Raw genomic sequence first — 27,950 nt, 5'->3', positions numbered from 1 at the left:
GAGAAGCGGCTCAGAAAATGGATGGATAATTCAAATTAGTCACTGATGGTGTTGTGGTACATTTGCCTGACTTCGGTACAGGCAGTGTGGGTTCAGTGGCTCTGCTTAGTGTGAATGGTTGTCCATCTCAGTATGTGCCCTGTGACTAACTGGCAACCAGTTCAGGGTCGAGTGTGCCTTTCACCTGAGTCATCTGGGACAGGCCCTAAACACCTGATGATGCTGAACTGGAAAAGCAGTATTCCAAATGGATGGGTAGATAATTCAAATGAGAACAAATAGTTGTTTTTAAAAAAAACTATTTTACATCCAGTATCTTTAGTGTACTTTTTCATTTTTACCTAATTTCCGAATAACTTGGCTCAAATAACATGTATTTGGGTGAGGGCTGGCGAACAAAATCCATTCCAACACAGTAAAATCCAGTCCTTGTTCTGCGGTAGCCCAAAACGCGCCAACAACCGTGTTGCCAGTTCCGTCGGAAATCAGCCCTTTAGCTAACGAGGCTTTCATACAAAGCCTTGAAGGGGACTTTGACGCTGTTCATGGCAACACCCCACACAACAAAAAAGAAAGCAAGCTCACGCGTATTGTCAGTGTCGTTTATGTAATGTCTTTTAATAACAACTAAATATGTACATGTTTGTGTTACCGGGCACGCAAGAAGACTTTGAACCATTGCGACCCTAAATGGATCGCTAGAGGCAAAGGTGAGCGACATAAACTGGTTCTCTTAGCCAGCTATGCTAACTTTAGCATGCTAGGCCAGCCCACCCACAACAGTCAGTTACTCCTCAACGAGTCGCCCTTTATGGCGCATATTGGCTGTTTAGCAACATATAGCAGCTATCTGGTTTAGTAGTGCCTTGTGATATACATCATTGGCGCATTCAAGCCCGTACGCAGTTCTCTAAACCTCTCGGTTACAATGGCGTTCTATTGATTAGTGTCATGGGTGCTGCTCAGTGATGAAGACAAAGCATCTGCAAAGCTTCTGAAGATGGATATCTGATGATCATAGCTCACAAACGTGAGAGAGTTCCCCATAGAGGATTAATTGGATCATAGAAACAGACTATACGAATGCAATTGTGTGGAGCAGTTTTATACATAGCCAGTATTGTACCGTATTGCCTTTTAGTAAGGTATTTATGCACAGACAACAGCGTCACGTTCACAGATAAATGATGGTAAGTACAGTAATTATTACAAATTCTTCCCAATATCAATAATGCATTTTCTTTAATGCAGTTAAATTAATTTTAATTATTAATTTCAATTTTATGTGTGTAAGTCAAGGATGTCTTTAGCTATATCACGTCCGATCATGTGAAAGTAAGTGCTGCTGTTAGTGGAAGCAGTCTGCACCAGCAGGGATGTGCTTTGCACTTTGGAAACCACAAAAAATATTCCTATATTGAGGTAAATAATTCCACATTGTGTTGCAAAATTCCAGAAATGGTCCACTTTGGTAACTTTCCATCGGAATTAATAGGAATAAACCAAACTCAAAGGTTGGCTCTTAATAGGCAACACAAATATATTTGGGGAAAATATATTTCCTAGTGGGCGGCACGGTGGTCGACTGGCTCGAGCGTCAGCCTCACAGTTCTGAGGACTGGGGTTCTATCCCGGGCCCCGCCTGTGTGGAGTTTGCATGTTCTCCCCGTGCCTGCGTGGGTTTTCTCCGGGCACTCCGGTTTCCTCCCGCATCCCAAAAACATGCATTAATTGGAGACCCTAAATTGCCCGTAGGTGTGAATGTGAGTGCGAATGGTTGTTTGTTTGTATGTGCCCTGCGATTGGCTGGCAACCAGTTCAGGGTGTACCCCGCCTCCTGCCCGATGATAGCTGGGATAGGCTCCAGCACGCCCGCGACCCCTAGTGAGGAGAAGCGGCTCAGGATGGATGGATGGATATTTCCTAGTGCTGCAACTAACGATTATTTTATCTATTAATTTGTCTATTTTTTTTATTATTAATCAATGAATCTTAATAAGCAAACGTTTTTAAATTTCCATCCCTTCATTAAAAAACAGGACATTATTTCAAATTTGACAGTGCAGAAAAAGCACAAACATAAATTTTGATTCAGTTACTGGTTTGGTCTGTAACAGATCAGAAAATTAGCAAAAATGTTGATAATTGTTTTCCAAAGTAAAAGACATTTGCAAATGTCATATTGTGATGAACCAAAGATAGTGTGCTTTCATCGAGGACTATAGAAATCTGAGAATATTTACTGTTGAGAGGCTGAAATTTTGAGGATTTGGACAATTTGAAGTATCGATTAATTTGATAATCGATGAGTTGTCGATTAATCATTTCACCTATTTCTGCATAATCCTGATTTAAATAAGATTTTCTGCAGTTACACTTCTATCTTGACTTCGTGCCCAAAATTATGGTCCACCGCTGCTTGAAAATGGAGTACTGTAATGCCCTCGCACGTATGTAGGCAAGGGGCTAGCAAGGATGTCTGCTTATGACAACATTTTATATTTATACATGAACATGGTACCTTTGCAATATCCAGTTAATAACTATAATTAGATTTTCCAATATATTTTTCCAAATATTTTCCCCATCTTAAATTCCCCTGGAAATTTACCAGAATCTTTCTGGGAATTTTTAAGCCCTTTGCAACCTTACCGATAATCAATAAAATTGATTAATCGCCCAGCCCTAGTTTGGCAGTAACTGAGCGTGCTTTCTTGTGATGCATGACGACATTCTTACAAGGCTGAGCAAAACTAGTTCATCGTGCGGCGTTCATCACCTCAAAACATCATATGTCAGGAACTTCATAAACTTAGGACCCCCGTGTAAAGTATTTTATGTTTTGTCACTCTCTCGTAGCTGTGTGTCAAGCCTAAGAGGTTCTGGAGGCCTTCCCAGGGTCCGTTTGGGCCCAGGAGTAGGATGCATCGCGGCGGGGATAAGGAGTATCAGATTTCAGCACGGAAGATGGGAACCTCCTTGCTCTTCCAGCTGTCGGCTCACGATCGGGAGCTGGACTTGGTGTGTCTCGACCACAGCTATGCCAAACCTTGGAATGCTCACCCAGACGCCAGCAGCGCGCGTCCCGCAAGAACACTGTTTGTCACCCCCCGACGCCAACCAGAAGTTTCTCCGTGAGTTAGATTATTTTTATTGGGCAGGAACGATTAATCGAATAACTCAAATAATCCATCCATCTATTCTCTGAACTGCTTATCCTCACTTATCGCACGGCACAAATAAACTAGCAACCATTCGCACTCACATTCACACCTACGGACAATTTAGTCTTCATCTAACCTATCGTGCATGTTTTTGGAGGAGGAGGAAACCGGACTACCCGGAGAAAAACCCACACAGGCACTGGGAGAACATAGAAACTTCACACAGGAAGGCCGGTTTTGAACCTGGGACCTCATAATTCTCAGGCGGATGTGCTCACCAGTTGCCCACTGCGCTCAAATAATTCGATTACAAAAAAAGTCAAGCAAAATCTCTGCCACGAGGCTTTGCAGTGAAAAATATTTAACTGCAGCCCTAGTTCTTAACAAAATATCCATAGAGGCTGTACAGAACCTCCACTGTGATCAATTGTGTCTTCTATTGCAGAGAGTCAGAAGCTTTAATAGATGTGGAAACAGTCACACCCACACCAGTTCCTCTGTATGACAACCACAAAGCTCAGTGTGTGATGAAGGAATGCGAGCGGCATGTCCTGTTTGCTCGCACTGTTGCGGACAGTCCACCTCCTCCTGATGACTGGGAGGAACATATAAACAAGTCAGCCAACGGCATAGAGCAAGTCAACATATTAAAGATACTCTTTCACATTGTGTTTTTGACATAATCATTGTTCTTTCAGGGCTATGTGGTCAGTCGCTCAGACCAAACTGTTCAATAAAGTCCTGAAAGCTCTTCAGGCTGAGAGATTAGCCCGCTTGGCCAATGAACATGTAAGTTCTGCTTCTTTTTTGTATGTTTGTATTAAGTCAGACAACGCTCTTTGTTACATGCACAAATCACATACTGTACTGTATTATAAAAGATAGTGGCATACTGTGATATCCAGTGCAAAAGTAATTCCGAGTCATCCTTTCTGAAATATATTGATTCTTTATTTGAAATGTTTTTCCAGGCCTTTACTGCAGCCTCTTTCAGTTCTTTCTTTTTTGTTTTTTTGGTTTCTGGTGGTTTGTCCCTTCAGTCACCTCTTCAGGAGGTAAAATGCATGCTCTATTGGGTTAAGGTCTGGTGATTGACTTGGCCAGTCTAAAACCTTCCACTTTTTCTCCCTGATGAAGTCTTTTGTTGTGTTGTTAGTGTGTTTTGGGTCATTGTCTCATTGCATGATGAAGCTTTTCCCGATTAGTTTGGATGCAGTTTTCTGTAAATTTCCGGACAAAATGGTTTTGTAGACTTCAGAATTCATTCTGCTGCTACCATCATGAGTTACGTAATCAATAAAGACTAGTGAGCCCCTTCCAGAAGCAGCCATACAAGATCAAGCCATGACATTACCTTCACCATGCTTCACACATGAGCTTGTGTGTTTTTGTTTTGGATCATAAGCGGATCATTTCTTTCTCCATACTTTGGCCTTTTTATCACTTTGGTCGAAGTTAGTCTTGGTCTCATCAGTCCATAAAACTTTGTTCTAAAACTTTGTGGCTCATCTCTGTACTTCTTTGAAAAATCCAATCTGGACTTCCGATTCTTTTGCTGATGAGTGGTTTGCATCTTGCATGGCTGCTTCTGGAACGGGCTCACTAGTCTTTATTGATGATGTAACTCATGATGGTAGCAGCAGAATGAATTCTGAGGAAACCATTTTGTCTGGCAATTTACAGAAAAATGCATCCAAACTAACCGGCGAAGCTTCATTATGCAACAAGAAAATGACCCAAAACACACTGCCAACACAACAAAGGACTTCATCAGGGGGAAAAAGTGTAAAGGTATTAGACTGGCCAAGTCAATCACCGGACATTAACCCAATAGCGCATGCATTTTACCTCCTGAATAGGTAGGTGACTGAACGGAGAAACCCCCAGAAACAAAAAAGAACCTTAAGAGGCTGCAGTAAAGGCCTGGAAAAGCATTTCAAATGAAGAATGCAACAGTCTGAAGTCAATGAGTCGCAGGCTTGATGCAGTTATTGCAAGTAAGGGTTATGCCACCAAATATTAAGTTATTCACTTTGTTAATTTAGTAATGTCTGTTCCAATACCTTTGCTCACTTGAAAAGTGTGTGGCTTCAAACAAATGGTGCTCTGTCCTGACTTAACACATCGAGATGTAAATACCATGAAATAAAAGCTGAACTTTTGTCTCATATTCATCTTTTGATCTGAAACCTAAATGTCTTCAGTATACAATAAAAACAAAGGAATTGACCTTGCCGTTCCAATGCTTTTGGAGGAGACTGTATGTCAGCTCATGTGTGATTCATTTTTACAGCACTGGATCTTTTAGGTACCCAATGTTGTGGCCTTTGTGTATGGTCAATAGGGTCAGTTTGACACATTTTCTAAAATTGTATTTGTTAAAAAATAAGTCCGGTATATTCAAGTGATTGTTCACACAGCAAAATGTATTTTCTTTCTAACAAATTCATTAAAAGCTGCTAATTGTTGTTGTAACAATTGTAAATATCTAAAAAGCTCATTTATGTTGAGCACTGGTGTGTGTGTGTTTTTCCTCCCTCGATCGATCCCATCTCCCATAGGCATCCAATGAACCAATATTACGCAGGATAGCAGTGGACAAATGTGCCAGAAAGGTGCGGCATGCCTTAGCCAGTGTGAACTGGGAGACCAAGCTGACGCAGTGGTTACACACCACTCTGATTGACTCGCTGAGTCTCGCCATGCTTGCCACCTACTTGGATGTTCTTCAAACTCTCAAAAGCAAAGTTGGTTCATGTCAGATGATGGCACTACTCTCTGTGCATCTATGGGATTTGTGATGACTTGCTATTTTACTTTTTGTCTCGGAAGGTACCATCGCTGATCGACAGAATGTTGCTTCCGGCGGCAAAGACGGGTTCTCCAAGTGCAGAGGCCCTCTCACTGCTACTGAAGCGTCCGTGGGATCCAGCTGTCGGAGTGCTGTCTCAAAACAAACCAGTACGATTCAACACGACAAACACTAAACTTACAAAACTTCATCTTGTAGTGGATTACAGCTAAAATAAAATCCCTGCTTATTCAATGTTTCAGAGCAAGCTCCCCAGATCCCCACTCATCCTAATAGCACCATCAAGCCCGACCAATCCAGCTGTGTCGACATCGCGTCGAATGAGATTCTGGCAGTCACAGCTCTCCTGTTTGGGCAAGGTGTCACATGCACATTTTAACTCAGCAATTCAACTCTTGTTGTCTCACAAAAGTATTGATACAGTTGTTTGTATGTCAGGTCATCCCCATACACACTCCCATCAGCAGTGGCGCCAATATTAGCATCACTCAGTGTCTGGAGCACATGCTGGGAATTGTTCGTGCAAAGGTTACTGAGGTAAGGGGCATTTTGTTTCTCTATTTTTTTGTTTTACATCATCTATGGTATTTTTCTTATACTGTACACAGTTTTCAAAACATTCTGTGTTGCTTTGTTTTACTCTTGTTGTCTCCAGCCAGGTCAGCATTCTAAATGAAAATCTGTTCTCAATTGCCTTACCTCAATTAAAAAAATTCAATAAAATTTATTTTATAAAATAAATAAAATTATTTGACATCCATATGAAATGCTACTGGCTTGTTAAAAGGGAGTCAATGTAATTTTGCAGCTCTACTATGTATATGCACAGTGCATTTATTAAAAAACTAAAACAAAAGTTAATTTCAAGAAATTAGAACATTACATAAACAGTAACATATATATTGGTATAGAATATGTAGAAATTAGGTGGGAATTAACCTTCTGGAAAGTATTTTCTGTTTAATATGTATAATACAGTCATACCTTGACTTACAAGTTTAATTAGTTCTGTGATCAAATGAATTTTATATCAAACAAATTTGTCCCCTTTGAAATGAATTGAAATGCCAATAATCTCTTCCAGCACCCAAAAACCACCACAATTATTTTTTTTATTGCAGGCTTTCAATAAAACAAAATAGCACTGTATTGTCCATCCATTTTCCGTACCATTATCCTCACTAGGGCCGGCACGCTGGAGCCTCTCCAGCTATTTTCGCGCGAGGGGCGTGGTACACCCTGAACTGCAGCCAGTCGCAGGTCACATATAAACAAACAACCACTCACACTCACACCTACCATACATGTTTTTGGGATGTGGGAGGAAACCTGGAGAAAACCCACGCAGGCATGGGGAGAACATGCAAACGGCACACAGGCCAGGCCGGATTTGAACCCGGGTCCTCAGAACTGTGAGGCAGCACCGTGCCGCTTAGCACTGTATTGTCCATCCATCCATTTTCTTTTGCTTATCCGAGGTCGGGTCGCAGGGGCAGTAGCTTTAGCAGGGAACCCCAGACTTACCTCTCCACAGCCACTTCCTCCAGCTCTTCCGAGGGGATCCCGAGGCGTTCCCAGGCAAGACATAGTTTCTCCAGCGTATCCTGGGTCGTTCCCGGGGTCTCCTCCTGGTGGGACGTGCCCGAACACCTCACCAGGGAGGCATCCTGGAGGCATCCTAAAAAGATGCCCGAGCCACCTCATCTGGCTCCTCTCAATGTGGAGGAGCTGCGGCTCTACTATGAACCCCTCCCAGATGACCAAGCTTCTCACCCTATCTCTAAGGGAGAGCCCGGACACCCTGCGGAGGAAACTCATTTCGCCCGCTTGGATCCGGGATCTTGTTCTTTCAGTCACGACCCACAGCTCGTGACCATAGGTGAGGATAGGAACGTAGATCGACTGGTAAATAGAGAGCTTCGCCTTTCGGCTTAGCTCCTTCTTCACCACAACGGACCGATACAAAGTCCGCATCACTGCAGACGCTGCACCGATCGGTCTGTCCATCTCCCGTTCCATTCTTCACTCACACGTGAACAAGACCCCAAGATATTTGAACTCCTCCACTTGGGGGAGGATTTCATTCCCGACCTGGAGAGGGCACTCCACCCTTTTTTGTCTGAGGACAATGGTCTCAGATTTAGAGGTGCTGATTCTCATCGCAGCCGCTTCACACTCTGTTGCGAACCGCTCCAGTGAGAGTTGGAGATCACGGCCTGATGAAGCTAACAGAACCACATCATCTGCAAAAAGCAAAGATGCAATACTGATGCCACCAAACTGGACCCCCTCTACGCCTCAGAATTCTGTCCATAAAAGTTATGAACAGGATCGGTGACAAAGGGCAGGCTTGGCCCTCACCGGAGATGAGTCAGACTTTTTTGCCGGCAATGCAAACCAAACTCTGACACCGGTTGTACAGGGACCGAACAGCCCGCATCAGGGGGTTCGGTACCCCATGCTCCCGAAGCACCCCCCACAGGACTCCATGAGGGACACGTTCGAACGCCTTCTCCAAGTCCACAAAACACATGGAGACTGGTTGGGCGAACTCCCATGCACCCTCTGGCCCCCCCTTCTTAAAAAGGGGGTCCACCACCCCAGTCTGCCAATCCAGAGGCACTGTCCCCGATGTCCACGCGATGTTGCAGAGGCGTGTCAACCAGGACAGCCCTACAACATCACGGGAGCCTTGCCACAGAGGAGCTTTTTAACCACCTCGGTGACCATGGTGAGCACAGAAGTCAGACTAATGTAATGGATTTAAATTACATTTGTAATTAAATTATGTAATCCCATTACATGTTATTATTTACTCCTAACATTGCGAGTTGTAAGTCAAGGTACTACTGTATAAAATGTCTGAAATAAATAACTTTTATGATAATGTAATTGAGATGCAGCTGTACACAGGGTGCATCATCCCACCTCAAGTTTCTGGATGTAAATTACGCAGATAATTGTAGTTCCTCAGCAAATCAGACTTTGCTGTGTTGCCAACATAGAAAAAAGTAGGTGTAGAATTCTCATGTTCCTACTGAGGGTTGACTGTGCCTCTCAATGTCACTCACAGGTTCACAGGCACTTTCCCCACAAACCTATTATCTTGGTTGGTTGGAATGCTGGAGCTCTCATAGCTTGTCATGTAAGATCGTATTTCTAGTGTTTTTCTTTTGTGAGTATTGATGGAGGCCTTGACAGCTGGTTTAACAGAGAATGCTCAACAGGTATCCCTCATGGTGTACCTGACCGCCGTCGTTTGTCTCAGCTTCCCTCTGCTTACAGTCAGCGGTCCAAGAGGGGTAAGCCATCAAGGCATTTATTCAACAATTCATTTTTTTTTCTTTCTATAGCTTGTAGTCAAGAGTTAATATGATATTTGTGTGACTCACAGGATGTGGATGACCCACTGCTGGACATGAAGACCCCAGTGTTGTTTGTGGTTGGTCAGAACGCTCTACAGTGCAGCGTCGAAGGAATGGAGGAATTCCGAGAGAAACTAAGGACTGATAACAGCATGGTGGTGGTGGGAGGAGCGGATGATAACCTCAGGTGAGTCATCGTGTCTGACATGTGCTCCAAAAACATTTACATATGCAATCATTGGAGTCAGTGCAATAAATATACTTGACAGAATCAGTTCTGCAAAAATGAAATCAGATGGACTAACGCAGACGATGGTCGACCGCTGCATTCAGGTTGGTCTATTCTCTAATAATCTATTTTTTTCTGTGTTTTGGTGCTTTACAGAGCCATTCAAACCCAAATGGCAAATGTCTTTTGTTGTTGCTTCACTGGTCCACAGGATGAGATTGCAGACTTCTTGTCGGGTGTCCTCACACGGGCAGAGAGCCACAGCCATGGCTCAGGTGAGACGAGGGACCTGGACACTGAGAAGAAAAGGAGGCCTCGACGAGAGCTCCCCTTTGACGTGGAGAGAGGACGGCCTTCCTCCCCCGCACTCAGACTCCCTATCTCTCCATCAGGCTCAGAGGTAAGGTAATGACAGCATGTGGCATAAGTGTTCATCCAAGGGTTATTTGTGGAGAGGATTTTCAAAAAAGGACAAAAAAGCTCAACTGTTAGATAATAATGGAAGTTTGGGCTTCATGTCAGACAGTGACCATTTGTCTAGATGCATTTACAATTCCAAAAATGTGTTACTTCATGGGTCAGCGCAGTGGCCTAGTAGTTAGCACATCTGCCTCGGAGGATGCCCCATCTCTATCCCAAAGTCAGCTGGGATTGACTCAAGCTCACGCAAATGAGGACAAGGGCTATAGAAAATAGATGAATAGTTACCATATGAATAATACCTCACAGTAAATGTCCTCTTACTTGTGTTCTACAGGATTTGTCCAGTGTCTGCAGCAGTCCCACTTCAAGTCCTAAACCCAAGATCGGGCTGTCTCCTGCGCAGAAGTCCAGTCTAATTACAGCTACACAGCTCCTGAAGACCCACATGCAACGCTCTGGCACAGTGCTCTCACACAAGCAGGCTCAAGGTTAGAAGAGAGACCGCAGTGAAAAAAAACACATTCTCATACATGTGCAGAGGATCTGCTCCCACATGAAGTCACATTCTTAATATAAACTATGACTTGTGGTAAATGGCTGAAAAGAAAAATGCGTATGACTGACGGCTGAGGAAACATGGTGTTGTCAAAGCAGGAGCAATGAAAAAGTGGTTTGTAGATAAATATTCACGTCACAACATCTTGATGGGGCAAGATGGAACGTGACTGAAATACTCTCTCCCCTTTTCTACAACCTTCCTCTCTGGCCTCCTTCCTTTCCTTGTCCCAATTCATTCACAGCTCAGTTTGCTGCTTTTATGAAACAAAACATGCTTGTGAGGAAAAACCTTCCTTCTGGTACTCCTCCTTGTATCTTTGGTAAGTGGCTATCCCTCCTCCTTTCTTTGGCCTCTCCCCCCCCCCCCCCCCCCCCCCTTGGCTTCCACTGCCCTCAGGGCCCCACTGTATCCACAATGACAAGAACATGTCAATGAAAATCAACTCTATTCATGGAATGTCAGGGAATTCACTGTCCTCTGTTCTAATAGACCCCATTCCTCTATTCATCACTAGCATATTAGCATATACAGTGGGTACGGAAAGTATTCAGACCCCCTTAAATGTTTCACTCTGTTATATTGCAGCCATTTGCTAAAATCATTTAAGTTCTTTTTTGTTCCCCTCATTAATGTTCACACAGCACCCCATAATGACCGGGGGAAAAAAATGGAATTGTTGAAATTTTTGCAGATTTAATAAAAAAGAAAAACTGAAATATCACACAGCCGTAAGTATTCAGACACTGTGTTGCCCAGTCAAGTTCATCAATACGAAATTCTCTCATCCATGTCTTTATGGACTTTACTTTGTGCACTGTTGCACAGACATTTTGGAACAGGAAGGGGTAATCCCCAAACTGTCCAAAATCTCTTTGTTTGCTGAAGCATTTCAGATCTCTTTTCACTGGAGCTCAGGAGCTATTTTGGGCATTTCCAACTTTGTAGGAACCGTTTAGCGATGGCCCCTTCCTGTTCCAACATGAATGTACATCATTGCACAAATCAAGGTTCATAAGGACATGGATGAGAGAGTTTGATGGGGATGAACTTGACTGGCCTGCACAATCCTGACCTCAAACCTATAGAACACTTTTAGATGAATTAGAGCGGAGACTGAGAGCCAGGCCTTCTCGTCCAACATCAGCATGTAACCTCTCAAATACGCTTTTGGAAAAATGTTCATAAATTGTCATAAATACACTTTTAAACCTTGTGGAAAACCTTTCCAGAAGAGTTTAAGATGTTATAACTGCAGAGGGTGTACTGATCGCATATTAAACCCTATGGATTAAGAATGGGATATCACTTAAATTCATATCTGAGGCAGGTAAGCGAATACTTTTGACAATATAGTGTATATTGTGATTCTAATACTGTAATACAACATAACAGTATACAGTGTCACAGTATAATTCCACATTATGCTGCAATATATGTAAGTATTATAATTATATATTATACTTAAAAGGCCACAAGTGGTTTATACATCAGTTCTGCCTTGCCTTCCCCAGCAGCCTTACTCCAAAATCTCAATATAGTGCTTTGTAAATTTAATACATACAATATATACAGTGCTATCCCGTCATAAACCCACCATGTCCTGTTCTTTAGTGACAAGTGATCAGATGGAGGCATTGGATAGAGATGAACTGAGGGCTCGCGGCAAGAGACGGCTAACCCCGAGTCCCACCCCGAGCAAAGCCTCTAAGCGGGCCAAGATCAAGGTCACAATTGTTTCCCAAAGCGAGTCGGCAGGGGCCACCATCAGCCCAGCTGCACAGGAAGGTACAAAATAACATTATCTTTTTATTTACGACACCATAAATAGAGAAACTTTCCCCATAGATCAATGTTTCCCAACCTTTATTGAGCCGAGGCTAGGGCTGGGTATCAATCAAAAAGTTTCGATACCGGCACCAATACCGATACCTCCACTCCAATACCGGTTCCTGAACAAAACTAAGAAAATTACATTGCACGTTACGGTAGACGCCTTTATTTTTTTTTAATTTTCATTTTGTTCAATTTTTATTTCTCCGCTGCACCCCCCTCCCAGCTTTGACATTTTTCCACATTGCCCTCTTCGGTCACAAAATCTGACTGATTGCAGATTTTTACGAAAAACCAAAGCACCAATGGTTTTTTGTTGCATATATTGCAGCGTGCACTATTAGTATCGATTTTAGCAAAAGTAGAGCTACAATTTTGACCTGTGGCCTTTTATTTTCTTACCGATTAAATGACGCGCAACTACAGCAAATATGAAGTTCACAACACATGAAGCCTGTGTATGGGCATACTCTGTATGTATTTTTGCCAGATGCTGCAACCACGTGTAACGTTACTGCCAATCACCGGTAACATCAGCTCTTGATCACAAAGGACCGAAATGCAGCATATTTTGATACTCTGAACTACCGATGCATTTCAATCGGTGCTTTAAAAGTTAGGTACCCAGCCCTAGCCGAGGCACATACAGTATCTTCCATCCATCTATCCATTTTCTATACCGCTTATCCTCATTAGGGTCGCAGACTGCTGGAGCCTATCCCAGCTATCTTCGGGCGGGAGGCGGGGTACACCCTGAACCGGTCACCAGCCAATCGCAGGGCACATAGAAACAAAGAACCATTCGCAGTCACATTCACACCTACGGGAAATTTAGAGTCGCCAATTATAACCTACCATGCATGTTTTTGGGATGTCGGAGGTAACCGGAGTCTCACGGCACACCACCAAACAAAAATATCACAAGTATAGATACTGAAATAATGATGATCTTGTTTCAATTTTCTCACAAATATACTTAGCCAGTGTGAAATCTGGTCCTGTTAAGTTGAACATAAAGCTTCTATCCTGTTGTATGACTGGCAGCAGAATGAACTGTATTAACACAGATATCCTAAGTGTTCTGGTTTGGCTGTATTTTGTTCTGAGCAGTTGCCATGTGTTCTGATGTTACGGAGATATCCAAAATGTTCTGGTCTCTCGAAATGACGTGCGGCGGTTAACTTGAAGTTTGCCAGTGAGTGAGTGAGCGAGCGAACGACTATCACGTGCTTGGCGTCTAAGTACCGCGGCAAGGGGTTGGCCTACGTAAGATTTGGACTCTACCAACCAGTTGCAGCTCCGCGGTTGCGGCTGGCTAGCTAGTGTGGCTAACACGCTACTCCTCTAAAAGTCACTAATCATTGCTTTTATAGTGGCGAATGAGCTACAGTTCTGACAAGAATTGTTATCACGAAAGGAGGACAAGGAGTAATTAACGGGCGAAGACTGCTAAACCAGCATGATGCTAACACCGGAATAATTGATTGGTGCTACAATAAAATTTTCACTCGTCTTGCTGGAACCGCATTCATTACAGCTGAGAGTAACCAGCTATGAAAAGCAAATAAGAGTATGTCTAGAGAATACACAGCCACCCACAGAACAGTCCCAAAACCGGAAATGAATTAAGGTATAGCATATGTCAGCCGAGAGGAGGTGCCTCTAAGATTATAAGTATGTTAATCTTTAGTATATTAAATGTGGTACAACAGCAATGCTATTTATTGGTTTGCACAAAGCAGTGCTGAGTTTTTATTGGTTGTTTTATTTTTTAATTTTGTCATTTTTTTTTAGCACATTGTTGTATAATACAACATACTGTATGTTAGGGCTGCACGATATTTTTTTTTAGCATTGTCATCCCGATGTACGTGTGCACTATAATCACATCGCAGGGTCTGCTGCGATGTTGGTGTACTGCAATATACAGTGAATCAACTACAATATTTAAAGTGACGTGCTGAGTGACTTCTTTGGACATGCTCATAAAATTAGCACCCATGTTACATTAAATTATCACACGTCAACCAACACACGGAGCAGCCCAGAGTGTTGTATACATATCTCCTTGCATGATGACTATGAAAGTGGATGCGGGAAACAATGTACCCCTGCTGCATTTCCTATTTCTCTCTTTAGAATGAAACTAGGCAGACACGCGGCAGCTAGTGCACGAGGTGCGTTCAGGGATACTGTGTAAATGGGAGTGAATGTGTTCTTTTGTAATACAGTACATAATTGTAAAAATGGATTACTAGGAAAATTATTTGTATCAGAATGCTTTATGTGAAACAGTTCAATCACACTGTGTCAATCACACTGTGTTAATATGGAATTTATTTTGTTTTCCAATATAAGAATAGGTAAATTTTCTCAATAGTCAGCCAGAGCTGCGAGGAATGCAAAGTTATCAATGTCCTTTCACCATCGTTCCTTTCTTAATGTGTTGCGTGTTTTTGTTTGCACATTAAGGACAAAAATCTTGTCCTTTTGTTTTAATACCTAATTTTTAAAAACGCCATTCAAGTTTTTCCTCATGTTTTTAAAATTGTAGCACCCTAGAATCTCAAAAAAGCTGCAACTGGCTACTAGTGTGGACTGAATGTGTAGCGACAATAGGAAAATGAAATACCAGTATTTTGAGGGTAATAGCCTGTCAGCAACACACACACATATATATATATATATATATATATATATATATATATACACACACACAGTGGGTACGGAAAGTATTCAGATGCCCTTAAATTTTTCACGCTTTGTTATATTGCAGCCATTTGCTAAAATTATTTACCGTATTTTCACGACAATAAGGTGTACTTAAAAGTCTTAGATTTTCTCCAAAATGGACGGGGCCCCTTATAATGAGGACTCCGCTTGACTGACTGGGAGCATTTCCTGCCGACATGCTGCTTATATAGAGGAAAGGCGGACATGACTGAGGACAGCATGTGGACGTTAAAGGGGAGAGGGTGCGCGTGATAGAGGACGCTAAAGGCACGCCCCCCAGTAGGTATATAGCGGCAGTATGTGCATTGTGCAAAACAACATCGGTTTGGCTTAGGACCCCCGAAAATGGCACCTACGAAGAGACACGCTTACGAAGCACAGTTTAAACAGCAAGTTATAAGTTACGCGGAGGAACATGGGAATCGAACAGCCGCGAGAGATTACAAGATCAACGAATCCATGGTTCGCAAGTGGAGGAAGCAGGAAAACGGCGGCATCATTGCTGAACAGCCCCCCGGCAACGAGCCCAGTACATTGTTAAATACTTCAATAAAGTACAACCAAACTCAGTTTTGCTTCCGCTGCCTTTTTAAAATCATTGTTTTAGCGTGCGTGCATGCTGCCGTATGTTTTACCATGCCTGCGCCCAATAATACCTTATGCCTTATGTACCGTATTTTCACGTCCATAAGGTGCACCGTATTAAAAGGCGCAGTCTCAGTTACGGGGTTTATTTCTGTATTTAACACATACATAAGGCGCACCGTATTATTGGGCGCAGGCATGTGCACGCTAAAACAATGTTTTTAAAAAGGAAGCGGGACCAAAACTGAGTTCGGTTGTACTATATTGAAGTATTTAACAATGTACTCATGTTATTTTTTTATCAATCCTCATCATTTTCGGAGTCAGTCTTGTTGCTGTTCGGCTCCTCAGAAATGATGCCGGCTTTTACGAAAGCTCGAACAACAGTGCAAGCAGACACGTTAGCCCAAGCATCCACAATCCATTCACAAATTGTGGCATAACTCGCCCGGCGCTGCCTCCTAGTCTTAGTAAAGCTGTGTTCGCCATCTGTCATCCATCACTCTCATGCCGCTCGCAACTTCACTTTGAACGCCCTGTTTACACCGATGTCCAGTGGTTGGAGTTTCTTCGTCAAGCCTCCCGGTATGATGGCAAGCTCAGAGTTATTGCACTCAGTCGAATGGTGACTGTAGAGACGATTCTCCCTGCTGTTCTTTACTCATTAATCCATTGCTCAAGTTGGTATTCCAACTCGGGCCAGCTCGCCTTGTTTCTGCGGAAACTCAGCTTCGTCTTCTTGACTTGGCGCAGCTCGTTTTCCTGCTTCCTCCACTTGCGAACCATGGATTCGTTGATCTTGAATTCTGTTGCGGCTGCTCGATTTCCATGTTCCTCCGTGTAACTGATAGCTTGCAGTTTAAACTGTGCTTCATAAGCGTGTCTCTTCATAGGTGCCATTTTCGGGGGTCCTTAGCCAAACCGATGCACATACCGGTGCTATATACCTACTTGGGGCATGCCTTTAGCGTCCTCTGTCCCGCGTACCCTTCCCCCTTTAACGTCGGCATGCTGTCCTCAGTCACGTCCGCCTTCCTCTATATAAGCAGCGTGTCGGCAGGAAATGCTCCCAGTCAGTCAAGCGGAGCGCTCATTAAAGTCACACAACAGCATTTACAGATTTTGGAACTCGGTGCGCACATAAGGCGTGCCGCATTATACGGCGCCCCGTCCATTTGGGAGAAAATTTAAGACTTTTAAGTGCGCCTTATGGTCGTGAAAATACGGTATGTGTTAAATACAGAAATAGACCCCGTAACTGAGACTGCGCCTTTTAATACGGGTGTGCCTTATGGTCGTGAAAATACGGTAAGTTAATTTTTTCCACATTAATGTACACACAGCACCCCATATTGACAGAAAATAAAAGGCAATTGTTGAAATTTTCAGATTTATTAAAAAAGAAATACTGAAATATCACAGAGCCATAGTATTCAGACCCTTTGCAAATGAATTATATATATATATATGCATAGAGAGAGAGGTAATAGCCTGTCAGCAAAATATACATTTTATATATATATATATAGAGAGAGAGAGAGAGAGAGAGAGAGAGAGAGAGAGAGAGAGAGAGAGAGAGAGAGAGTATGAATGAAATAGTTCGTTTTTGGACCAGTGAACTTAGTTCAAAATTTTGAATTATGAAATGCACTTGTTCATTTTTTTGAACGATCAACTAAACTTTGAACTAGTTCGTGTAGAAAATGAACTTTCCTAACACTGATCCTGTATTATTTCACATGGCAATATATATCGCAGGTTAAAAAAAAAAATCATTTTGTTCCAATATCGTGCAGCCCTACACATTTACATCCCTAGACATAAGTACATGTATTCACCTCAATAAGCATCTACATGATCACTCGTGTAACCATGTATATATGTATTTAAATACATATGCATGCCCACACATATACACACACATCTTAAACCCACATAATCACAACTACTATGTACATGAATACATATTTGACAATTCTATGCGTTCCGAGTACTGAGTTTTGATTTTGACTTTTGAGATCTGCATAATAAATGTTCTCAAAATTACATTATCTTATTTTACTTTTTCTTTTTTTTTTTGGCTTTGCTAAAGAATCATACAACCTGATGTTTATTGTAATGTCATTCTGTAAATAAAACTGTCCCTACATGATTTTATATTTGGCAATTTAGTGCCAATACATTATACTGAATAAATAAAAAATGAAATAAAAAATCTGTTTTATTTTGTCACTCAAAACAATTCAACGAATATATATATAATACACATACACACACAGTGCCGTGAAAAGGTATTGGTCCCCCTTCTAAAATTCTTAGTTATAGTTTCCCCACTTTGTTTAATATCATCAAACAAATCTAAATATCAGACAAATATAACCCAAGTGAACTTATCTTGTTATTTTTAAATGGTGATTTAATTTATTAACGAAAAAAACTTCAAAGTTACGTGGCCCTGTGTGACAAAGTAATGGCCCCTAAAACTGTTTGGGCCAGCCTTAGCAGCAACAACTGAAGTCAGGCGTTTTCTATAACTGGCAATGAGTCTTTCACATCTCTGGAGAGATATTTTGGCACACTCTTCCTTGCAGAATTGTTTGAATTCAGTCAAAATTGAGGGTCTTCACGCATGAATGGCCTTTATAAGGTCATGCCACTGCATTTCAATCGAATTCAGGTTTTGACTTTGACTGAACCACACCAAAACCTTCGTTTTTTTTAAGCCATTCAGAAGTTGACTTCCTGGTGTGTTTTGGATCGTTATCCTGCTGCAGAACCGAAGTGTGCTGCAGCTTGACGTCACAAACTAATGACTGAACATTCTCCTTCAGGATTTTCTGTTAAAGAGCAAAATTCATGGTTCCTTAAATCACACCAAGTTGTCCAAGACCATCATGCAACCACAACCATGTTTGACTGTTGGTATGATCCTTTTCCTGAAATGCTGTGCTACAATTATGCCAGATGTAACTAGACAGACACCTTCCAAAAAGCATTTCATTTCATTTCGTCAGTCTATATAATAGTGTCCCAAAAGTCTTGGGAATCATTCAGATTTTTATTTTTTTATTTTTTTTGCAAAAGTAAGACAAGCCTTTGTTTTTTGTTTTTTTTTGGTTAGCAGTGGTTTTTGCCTTGGAATTTGCCATGGATGCCATTTTTGCCCAGTCTCTTCCTTATTGTTGTCATGAACACCTTAACTGACGCAAGGGAGGCCTGCAGTTCGTTAGAAGTTATCCTGAGTTCCTTTGTGGCCTCTTGGATGAGTCATTGCTGTTCTCTTGGGGTAATCGTTGTAGGCTGGCCACTCCTGGGAAGGTTCACCACTGTTCCATGTGTTCTCCATGTGAGGATAATGGCTTTCCCTATGGTTCGCTGGAATCCTAAAGCATTAAAAATGTCCTCTGTAATTTCCAGACTGATAGATGTCAATCACTTTATTTCTCAACTGTTCTAAAATTTCTTTGGATCGTGTCTTTTTGTTGCAGCTTTTTTAGATCTTTTGTCCGACTTGATTTTGTCAGGACGGATTCTGTTTCAGTGATTTCTTGATTGAAAGGGTCTGGAGGTAATCAGGCTTGGGTGTGATCAGTGAAAATAAACCAAAATTGTGATTAGCCACAATTAATTCATGATTTTCACAACGGGGGTAATTACTTGTTCACACAGGGCCAGGAAACTGAATATTTTTTTTCCTTAATAAATGAAATCACCCTTTAAAAGCAGCATTTTAAGTTCACTTGGATTACAGTGAGTACGGAAAGTTTTCAGACCCCCTTAAATTTTTCACTCTGTTATATTGCAGCCATTTGTTAAAATCATTTGTTAATTTTTTTGCTCATTAATGTACACACAGCACCCCATATTGACAGAAATTTTTTTTATTGTTGAAATTTTTGCAGATTTATTCAAAATGAAAAACTGAAATATCACACAGCCTTAAGTATTCAGACCATTTGCTGTGACACTCATATATTTAACTTGGGTGCTGACCATTTCTTCTGATCATCCTTGAGATGGTTCTACACTTTCATTGGAGTCCAGCTGTGTTTTACTATACTGATTGGACTTGATTAGGAAAGTCACACCCCTGTCTATATAAGACCTTACAGCTCACAGTGCATGTCAGAGCAAATGAGAATCATGAGGTCAAAGGAACTGCCTGAAGAGTGAGGTGGATTCGATACCAGTAACTCCCTATTTTTCTGAACTATAATTTTTACAAGAAATGAACATGAGAAGAAAGTGTATTGCATGGAGTTTTATTTTAAATTCCAAATGGGCGCCAGCATTAGCCACCAGTTTCTCAAGCCGCCTGGAAACCGTATTAACTGATTTCACAAGGAACTCTTGTGGGATAGACATAACTTCTCGTATTCACCCTTTAAGTTCTTCCAAAGTCATTGGTTTGGTAGAATAGACTTGCGCCTTTAATCATCGAACATACACAAACTAATTGAGAAAAATATTACAACATATGAATAAAATATACGTATTTTAAAATAGGGAGTTACTTTTCAATCACCCCGTATAATAAAAATATAAAGAAAATACAAGCTTTGTTCTGAGTTTTTCTGGTGGTTGTGTTTGTTTTGGCTGAGAAGCAAATGTTACTGACAAATTCAAAATATCCAGAATTTTCACGAGGTGATGACAGGGGTTGGTATCTCTCTTAACACTTTTAACATTTAAATGTTTCACCTGTCACTAGACATCGCTGGCATAAGCTCAACAAAGATACATTATTTGAAATAATCTTTGGAGCAATTAAGTGAAATTGGTTGCTTTGATGATCTCTTGCGGCGCATTAGTGGTTAGGATTCAATGATGGACTTTGTATGTGGTCAACCGAGCGACCAGAATATATATATTGGATGTTGTTTTTTGTGCAGTGGGTGTTTCTGGAAAGCCTCTAGCAGTGACAATGGGACAGACTGTGGCCGGAGCCATGGAGCTCTCTGGACTTCTCACAGGCCAGCGGTAAGCTAGTCTGCCCAGCTGTACATGGCCATAATAAGAGGGATAGTACTGAACCCCTAACCACACCCATGCCCAAATCCCACCTAGTCTGACAAAAAAAAATAAGTGTGTCTGGTGCAGAGGGACTGTTCCGTACCGAGAAAACCGAGGGTTTTGACCACAGAGCACTTTCTGAGGTGGCTCTTGAGTAGACTGGTGGTTATGTGTGTCACTGCAGGTCTGGTAGTCTCTCAGAGGTGTCTGGTACCCTGTCCCCAGGCTCCAGCTCCTTCAACAGCGTGCAGCCTTGCATGGTGTCAGGGTCGTCCGCACCAATCCAGGCGCAAGCTCCAGCTACTGCCCAAGGTATCTGCCCTGCCCCGCACACTTGATGGTACTCTCAACTGTGCTGCTATAGCCGCCGCCATGCGGTGCTATAGCCTCACCACCGCAAAGAGCGCCTCTGTCCATTTCGGAGTGAAATTGATCTGTGTGAGAGAATATTTAGGCAAATGTCATCGATCACTACTTACACCATCACTGTTTGTCACTTGTCCTGAATTTACCCCTTTGGACATGTGGTGTGTGTTGTGTGTGTCCACACAGTTTGAGGTAGCCACAGGGGCCGCATGGGTTGGAACGGGGATAGGTTTTAAAATGGATAGTAATAATTGTGTTTGTGTGTTTAGCACCTTCCGCCAGCAGTCTGCTACAAGGCCTAAGTTTCAGTCTTCAGGAGATCGTCACCAAAGCACCTAGCTTGCCCTCTGTGGAAGCCTGCACTGGAAGCACACAGGTATATATGGCTTGCTCTTGTATTTAATCAGGTCCACCGAGCATTTCGTTAGCCTAACAGTGTAATTGCCCAAGTCTTTTTTGAACATTATAAGAAAACATACGTTCCAAAAATAACCCGCGATAGGTGAAATGCGCAAAGTGGGAAACTTTATTTTTTCTAATTATTATACTGTGTTTTAAGGCTGTAAACCTCACCATTAACATTGTCACATTTCTCTCTTGTTTAAACATGCTCAAAGTTCATACATTTGTAAGAAAAATAAGTGCATTATTATTATTATTATTATTATTGTTCTTGTTGTTGTACTTATTATTGTTAATATTAGTGTATAACGAAACAAAGGTCAAAACCTGTTTTAAGGCCCAAACATTTGTTTAAGAAATAAAAACGTAAACATTTTCTGACAAATAATGAGGACAATTTTTAGAAATAACGAATTTAATTTTAATGAACAATGTATGAGGTTGGAAACATAAATTATTAATTGTGACTCGCGCGTATTTCACGCTTCCTCTGATGGTCCCTCTTCGTCCTGACGCCGCTCCGCTGTAGTGTCCTTTTCCACTGTCTTTTTCCGAGATAACATAGTTATAGGTAGTTATTGCCGCTCTGTTTTTTCTTCTGGGCGAGAAGATTCTTATAAACAGACATGCCACCATCGATAGTTAGCACCTTCATTTTCCTTTTGGGTGCGACTGCAAGTGCCCTTGTTGGTGTAGCACGGCTCGTCGACGTTGGTTATGTCTGGGAGAAAACTTGCAAACAGGAGGCACTTTGGAGTCACACTGCTAGCAGTCGAACACTAATTTAAATTTAGCAAGCCGAATGCATTCTGTGCTGTACAGGAGACATGGCACGGAGGAGATGGATTCAAATTGGTCTACAGTACCGTAGCCAATCAGGACGCAGAATACAATGCGGGTTTGTACGCTGTTAAAAACAGCATGCGAATTGCACTGTAAAATATATGCAAAGTCAATTAGGACACAATGCGGGTTTGTACGCTGTAAAATACAGCATGCAAAATTGCACTGTAAAAAAATCCGCAAAGACGTGAATCCGCGATAGTCGAACCGCAAAGTAGCAAGGGTTCACTGTAGTAATAGTTTACATCTACGACTACATCTAATATTTAAAGTTTATCGCAACGGCAAGTTGCGCACCTCGCGCGTCGCATTGTCGTCACACCCTCGTGCCATATACACAATGAATGTGTTCGGCAACAATGCGCTGCACCCTGCTAAGTGTAGGGTGAAAAGGTCTCAACTCTCCTCCAATCATGAAACACAAAATACATAATGCTCAAGTATTCTAATCATATTTATTTCTATCCACTCACCTGTCATGTGTGTTGTAGTGGTTACGTAGCTCTGAGTAATTTGTGATGTCCAACTATCTGTTGTGAGTGAGACCCTCTATGCCTGCTTGTTCTCTTTTGTTTTGGTCTTTGTCTTTTAGTAAAGTACTTGTTGAAGTACTTACATGATGGAATTTTGTACCTTGGCTCAAGCGTGTTCACCAACCTTTTAAATCCCTCATTGTCCACCTCTGAAAACAGCTGCAGGCCTTTGGCAATGAATTCTCCGATACACCTTGAGATTAGTTAAAGCTCTAGTACAGTCATGAAGAAAACCTGATGCCTCACAAATTGACGTTTGTCCTCGCTTGCTTCTTGGTTTAATGTCAAGAATCTTTTCCGGATGATGGTTCATCTAGTAGCTTCTCATATTACTTGTATTCCCTGACTTGTAGATGACTGCGGTCTGGAAACAGTTTTTTGCATGTCCGTCACGTTTTCTCCGTGATCGTTTTTGATTACTACGAAACCAAAACACGTCCATACTTCTGAATGAAGCTTCACAGGACGTTCCAGCTAATCACGGGAGACGTTTTCGCTTCTCAAAGAGGCCCACTCAATAGCGCCAGAAAAAGAACAACGCTGATACTCCCATGATCCCCTGCGACGTCACAGACAGACCAACTCAATCGAGTAAAGGCTTCTTTATACTTGCGCAGGCGGCAACCACGCTGACGTCACTGCCGCTTTCCCGCTCGCAGTTTGCCTTTATACTCGAGCGCAACCCACGTGCGCAGTTTTGAAAATGTACTGCAGTTCCACCTCCAAGTCGGGGGTGTTGCTACGGCTAGTATTGGCTAGGACACCACAAGGTGGAGTTTCCTCTGCATTTTTTGGACAAAAAAAAAAAGAAGAGGTTTAAGCCATTGCAACATTATGCACAGCACAGTTTCATTTAATTCTGTGACTCCATACATAACACAAGAGGGAGCTTGCGTCCCACACTTAGAGAATCACTGCTCTGGCTCTATCTGAATACAGTCCACTCCAAAAGTATTGGAACGGCAAGGTAAATTCCTTTGTTTTTGTTGTATACTAAAGACGTTTGGGTTTCAGATCAGGAGATGAATATGAGACAAAATTTCAGAATTACAGATTTTATTTCATGGCATTTACATCTAGATGTTTTAAACAACACAGAGCACCTTTTGTTTGAATTCTGAACTTTTGTCTCATATTCATCATTTGTTCTGAAACCCAAATCTCTTTACAACAAAAACAAAGGAATTGACCTTGTCGTTCCAACACTTGGAGGGGCTTGTATGTGTATGTGTACAGGCAGCACGGTGGTCGACTTTTTAGAGCGTCTGCCTCACAGTTCTGAGGTCCGGGGTTCAATCCCCGTCCCCGCCTGTGTGGAGTTTGCATGTTCTCCCCGTGCCTGCGTGGGTTTTCTCCGGGCACTCCGGTTTCCTCCCACATCCCAAAAACATGCATGGTATGTTAATTGGCGACTCTAAATTGCCCGTAGGTGTGAATGTGAGGTTGATTGGTTGTTTGTTTATATGTGCCCTGCGATTGGCTGGCAACCAGTTCAGGGTGTACCCCGCCTCTTGCCTGATGATAGCTGGGATAGGCTCCAGCGCTCCCGCGACCCTTGTGAAGATAAGCGGCTCAGAAAATGGATGGGTGGATGTATGTGTACATTAACACAATGAGACTTATCAATATTGTCTGCTTTTTCTCGAGGCATTCTGTGGCAAGCCCCAGGGTCAGGTCCTGAGCGCCATCTCCACCACCACCAACAGCAGCACTCTGCTCCGAGCAGTGCCTGTGGTCACCGCGGGGGGCGTGGCCAAAACCAACACTATCCACCAACTGCTCACAAATGGCGGACTGGCCAAGCTCGCCAGCAGTTTGCCAGGCTTGGCCCACATCACCAACCAGAACACCGGTATGTCTCGAACTGCCAAAGTGCGACGGCCACGCTGAATGGCAGCGGTGTTCATCCAACACTAGCTGAGCGAGGATGCTAGTGTAAGAGGGCAAGACAGCATCTGGGGAAAGACTAGCTGTGTACAATATAAATTGTGTTGTAATTCATGTTTCAAAAGTCAGGGGGATTTATTTTTTTATTTTTATTTTTTTTACCTTGCAGCTTTTGTTTTATGTGCCATTTTTGCATACATAGTATAAATATGTAAAGCTGTATGACAGAGAATAATTGTATGAGGTTGGTTTGGTATTTTTGGTGTCTGGATGACTTGATTTTGTTGTTAAAGCTGTCATTTTATTTTTGTTCATGTGCCGCATCATGCCATATTGTTTTATAAACACTCCAGTCATTTGCATGTAATATCCATCAATACAAATGCTGACATGTATTGATATGACAACCTCTGTCCCTGTTGCAATAAAAACTGTCATCATACTGCAAATTGTTTGTTTTTTCCCCTTTTGTCTTCAGTTCAACTGTATTCACCACCGCCCCAAACAAAATCCTACCCATTTGCTTTAATTCTCTTTTTTTTTTTTGTCAAGCTACCACTTTGACTTGAACGGAACAGTAAGGTCATTCTGATTTACAGTGACATTTCTATTGCATTTAGTGCTGAGCATTTTTTATTTTGTGTCGTCATTAGGGCAGAAAGCCCCCACAGCCATAACAGTGATGCTTCGAGGAGCACAACCTGCGAACAGAGCGGGATCGCTCAGCCAAGCTGGTGAGATGATGCCAGATCAAAACAGTGAGTCTAAGGTGCGTCTCTCTTATTGGATGCCTTAAAAGGTACAAATTGGTGTTTCCCAACCTAATTGAGCAAAGGCACATTTGGAATTGGAAAATCTGTGCTCGTTAAACCGCTATTCTGTGAGCATCATAATCTTGGCTTGAAACCTTTAAACAACCTGAAGTTCGTACGGGTAAAGATTTATGACTCTCTGAAGCAGCCAATGAATCAAGCTTTTATTGATGCCGAGTTCCAGTGCAGCCATCCAGATAGACTTTACCTGGGCTTGCGGGAAGGCCTGCTCTAGAAGTTCAGTGTTTTCAGCAGTGCTGGTCGTAGCAGATCTTCCTCTGCATAGTTTGTCAAGAGCAGATCCTGTTTCGAGAAACTTGCCATGATTCGCATAAATTGTACTACTCGTTGAAGCAGTGTGTCGGCCATCAAGCTTCTCAAACTGCCGCTCCACTGCCGTCGGGGATGGAAAACCTCTTGCCAGGTGGCAATTTAGCACTGCTCCTCCAATGTCAATAGGCAAAAACTGTGAAGCCTAAGCTGTCAACTACTGTTGGCCTTACATCTGTCTAAATGATACCCGTATGTTGTATGTTCTACCCGTGCGTCTTTGGGTTTTTTCCGGTTACCCAGGCTTCTTTCCATGATAGGTTTATTGAAGACTAAATTGTCCATTGGTGTGGATGGTTGTCTGTGTGTCTTGTGGTCGGTTGGCAACCAGTCCAGGGTCTAACCCGCCTCTTGCCCAAATTCAGCTGGGCTAGGCTCCAGCTCTCCTTAGAACCTAATGAGGATGAGTGCTATTGACAAGAAATGCATGGATGAGTCGTATGTAGACAAATGCAAAATGAGGACCTCTATAGATGACAATGTGAGTGTTACTATTTTTAACTGACAATAAGAGAAAATGTGTGCTTTACAGCATCCAGATAAGCGCTAATGTTGTCGTCCTTTTTCAATGTCTAACTGTGCAATTATGATGTGTGAAAAAATAACGTAATTATAATAAGTGAAATAATGGCTTCCGCTAATTCTTATCCATGTCCATCTAAATTGGATGTTGCGTGCTGTACCTTTGACTCTGCATTCAATTCTAAATACCAATAAAACCTCAGAAAAACGGTTATAAAAAGCCAAAATGCTCACACTATATAGACCTTTTCATAATGTAAACAATAGGCGCCAGGATACTTCCCGGTGGCAGAAAAGTGAGTGCACCCGGAAGAACGTCATTATGAAAAGGTCTGCTGCTGCATCATATTTTAATGTTTTGCATTCAGTAAAAGTCTCTGTTCATTCAGTCTCTCTTACTCTTTTCTTGCAGTAATCACGTTTTTTTTCTTCTGGTTTACATTGGCCCAGACTGCTGATGCTCCCTACGGTGACCCCACAGTTCACATGGGACCTGCATACTTGAGAGGCCCTTTCTGAAATGTTCTTTCAACAAGCTATCGTCTGCATATAGCGTACAATAGCTTTGCTTGAGCTTCCAGGAACAACATGACTGTACAAGTGGACATTTACACTGATTGAAATGTTAATCTAGATTACAATTAAAACCTGTTACATCTACAGCAATTTGGTGTGGTATTATTTTTGCTATGCTTGAGTGCAGAGCATTTTTTATGTGACATTATATTTGTATCTTAATGATTCTCATGGCGGCGGCACGGTGCCCGACTGGTTAGCACATCTGCCTCACAGTTCTGAGGACCGGTGTTCAAATCCCGGCATGGTATGTTAATTGGCGACTCTAAATTGCCCGTAGGTGGGAATGTGAGTGCGTATGGTTGTTTGTTTATATGTGCCCTGTGATTGGCTGGCGACCAGTTTAGGGTGTACCCCGCCTCTCACCCAGAGATAGGCTCCAGCACGCCCGCGACCCTGGTGAGGATAAGCGGTACAGAGGATGGATGGATGGTTGGATTCTCATGGCAGCAACAAAGTGAAGTAGTGGTTAGCATGTCTGTCTCACATCTGTGCGGAGTTTGCATGTTCTCCTCATGCTTGCATGGCATAATAGGCTGTAAATATGTTAAATAGCTTTAATGTAGGGGTGGGTATACAGTATGTATTTAAAATCCAATGTATGTCCCGTAATTACACCATTCTGTTTTTTTTTGTTTTAATGTCAGTAAAAAAAGAAAAAAGAAATGACCCCTTTACTTGGCAATCTACATACTCAATCCTGTGTGTTTTCCCCTAAAGCTCTTCCAAAACCCAATCTAATGCTCAAGTGGTGTGTTTACAGCAGCAGCGTAAACACAGCCTACTCATCTGAACAGACATCCTGTCTTAAATTCTGCACGCAGATAAGACGATGAAGATTGTGTGCCTTCCCTCTTATATAAGGCGAGCCTTGTTTGTCACTGCTGGCAAACCTGCAGGCTGTTGCTGAAGCCTCTCCTCTTGCTATAACTGAAAGCGTCATTGTTTTCTGTTTCTGTTGTAGTC

At 42.2% G+C, this 27,950-nt stretch overlaps 1 protein-coding gene across 7 annotated transcripts; it reads left to right on the top strand.

Annotated features, from left to right (window-relative positions):
• The first annotated feature begins 482 nt into the window (after positions 1-482).
• kansl3 (KAT8 regulatory NSL complex subunit 3) lies at positions 483-27,070 on the top strand. 7 transcript variants are annotated; one of them, XM_061767350.1, is made up of 22 exons: positions 483-710; positions 2,860-3,134; positions 3,610-3,780; positions 3,863-3,953; positions 5,726-5,911; positions 5,997-6,125; positions 6,219-6,335; positions 6,415-6,513; positions 9,050-9,121; positions 9,204-9,278; positions 9,371-9,528; positions 9,611-9,674; positions 9,782-9,970; positions 10,328-10,481; positions 10,794-10,871; positions 12,164-12,337; positions 20,593-20,680; positions 20,898-21,025; positions 21,349-21,455; positions 24,505-24,709; positions 25,398-25,502; positions 26,821-27,070. In XM_061767350.1, the coding sequence occupies exons 2-22, from the start codon at positions 2,923-2,925 to the stop codon at positions 26,925-26,927; spliced, it is 2,709 nt and encodes a 902-aa protein (XP_061623334.1). In that variant the 5' UTR covers positions 483-710; positions 2,860-2,922; the 3' UTR covers positions 26,928-27,070. The 7 variants fall into 7 exon arrangements, with proteins under 7 accessions (XP_061623334.1, XP_061623333.1, XP_061623338.1 ...); XM_061767349.1 differs by having other exon boundaries at positions 483-1,190; XM_061767352.1 differs by having other exon boundaries at positions 484-1,190; positions 26,859-27,070.
• Positions 27,071-27,950: the final 880 nt, after the last annotated feature.

Source organism: Phyllopteryx taeniolatus, chromosome 3 (genome assembly GCF_024500385.1).
Source record: "Phyllopteryx taeniolatus isolate TA_2022b chromosome 3, UOR_Ptae_1.2, whole genome shotgun sequence".
Classification (NCBI taxonomy): domain Eukaryota; kingdom Metazoa; phylum Chordata; class Actinopteri; order Syngnathiformes; family Syngnathidae; genus Phyllopteryx; species Phyllopteryx taeniolatus.
The sequence above is the reverse complement of the archived record's forward strand: the minus strand, read 5'-3'. Positions and strand labels throughout refer to the sequence as shown.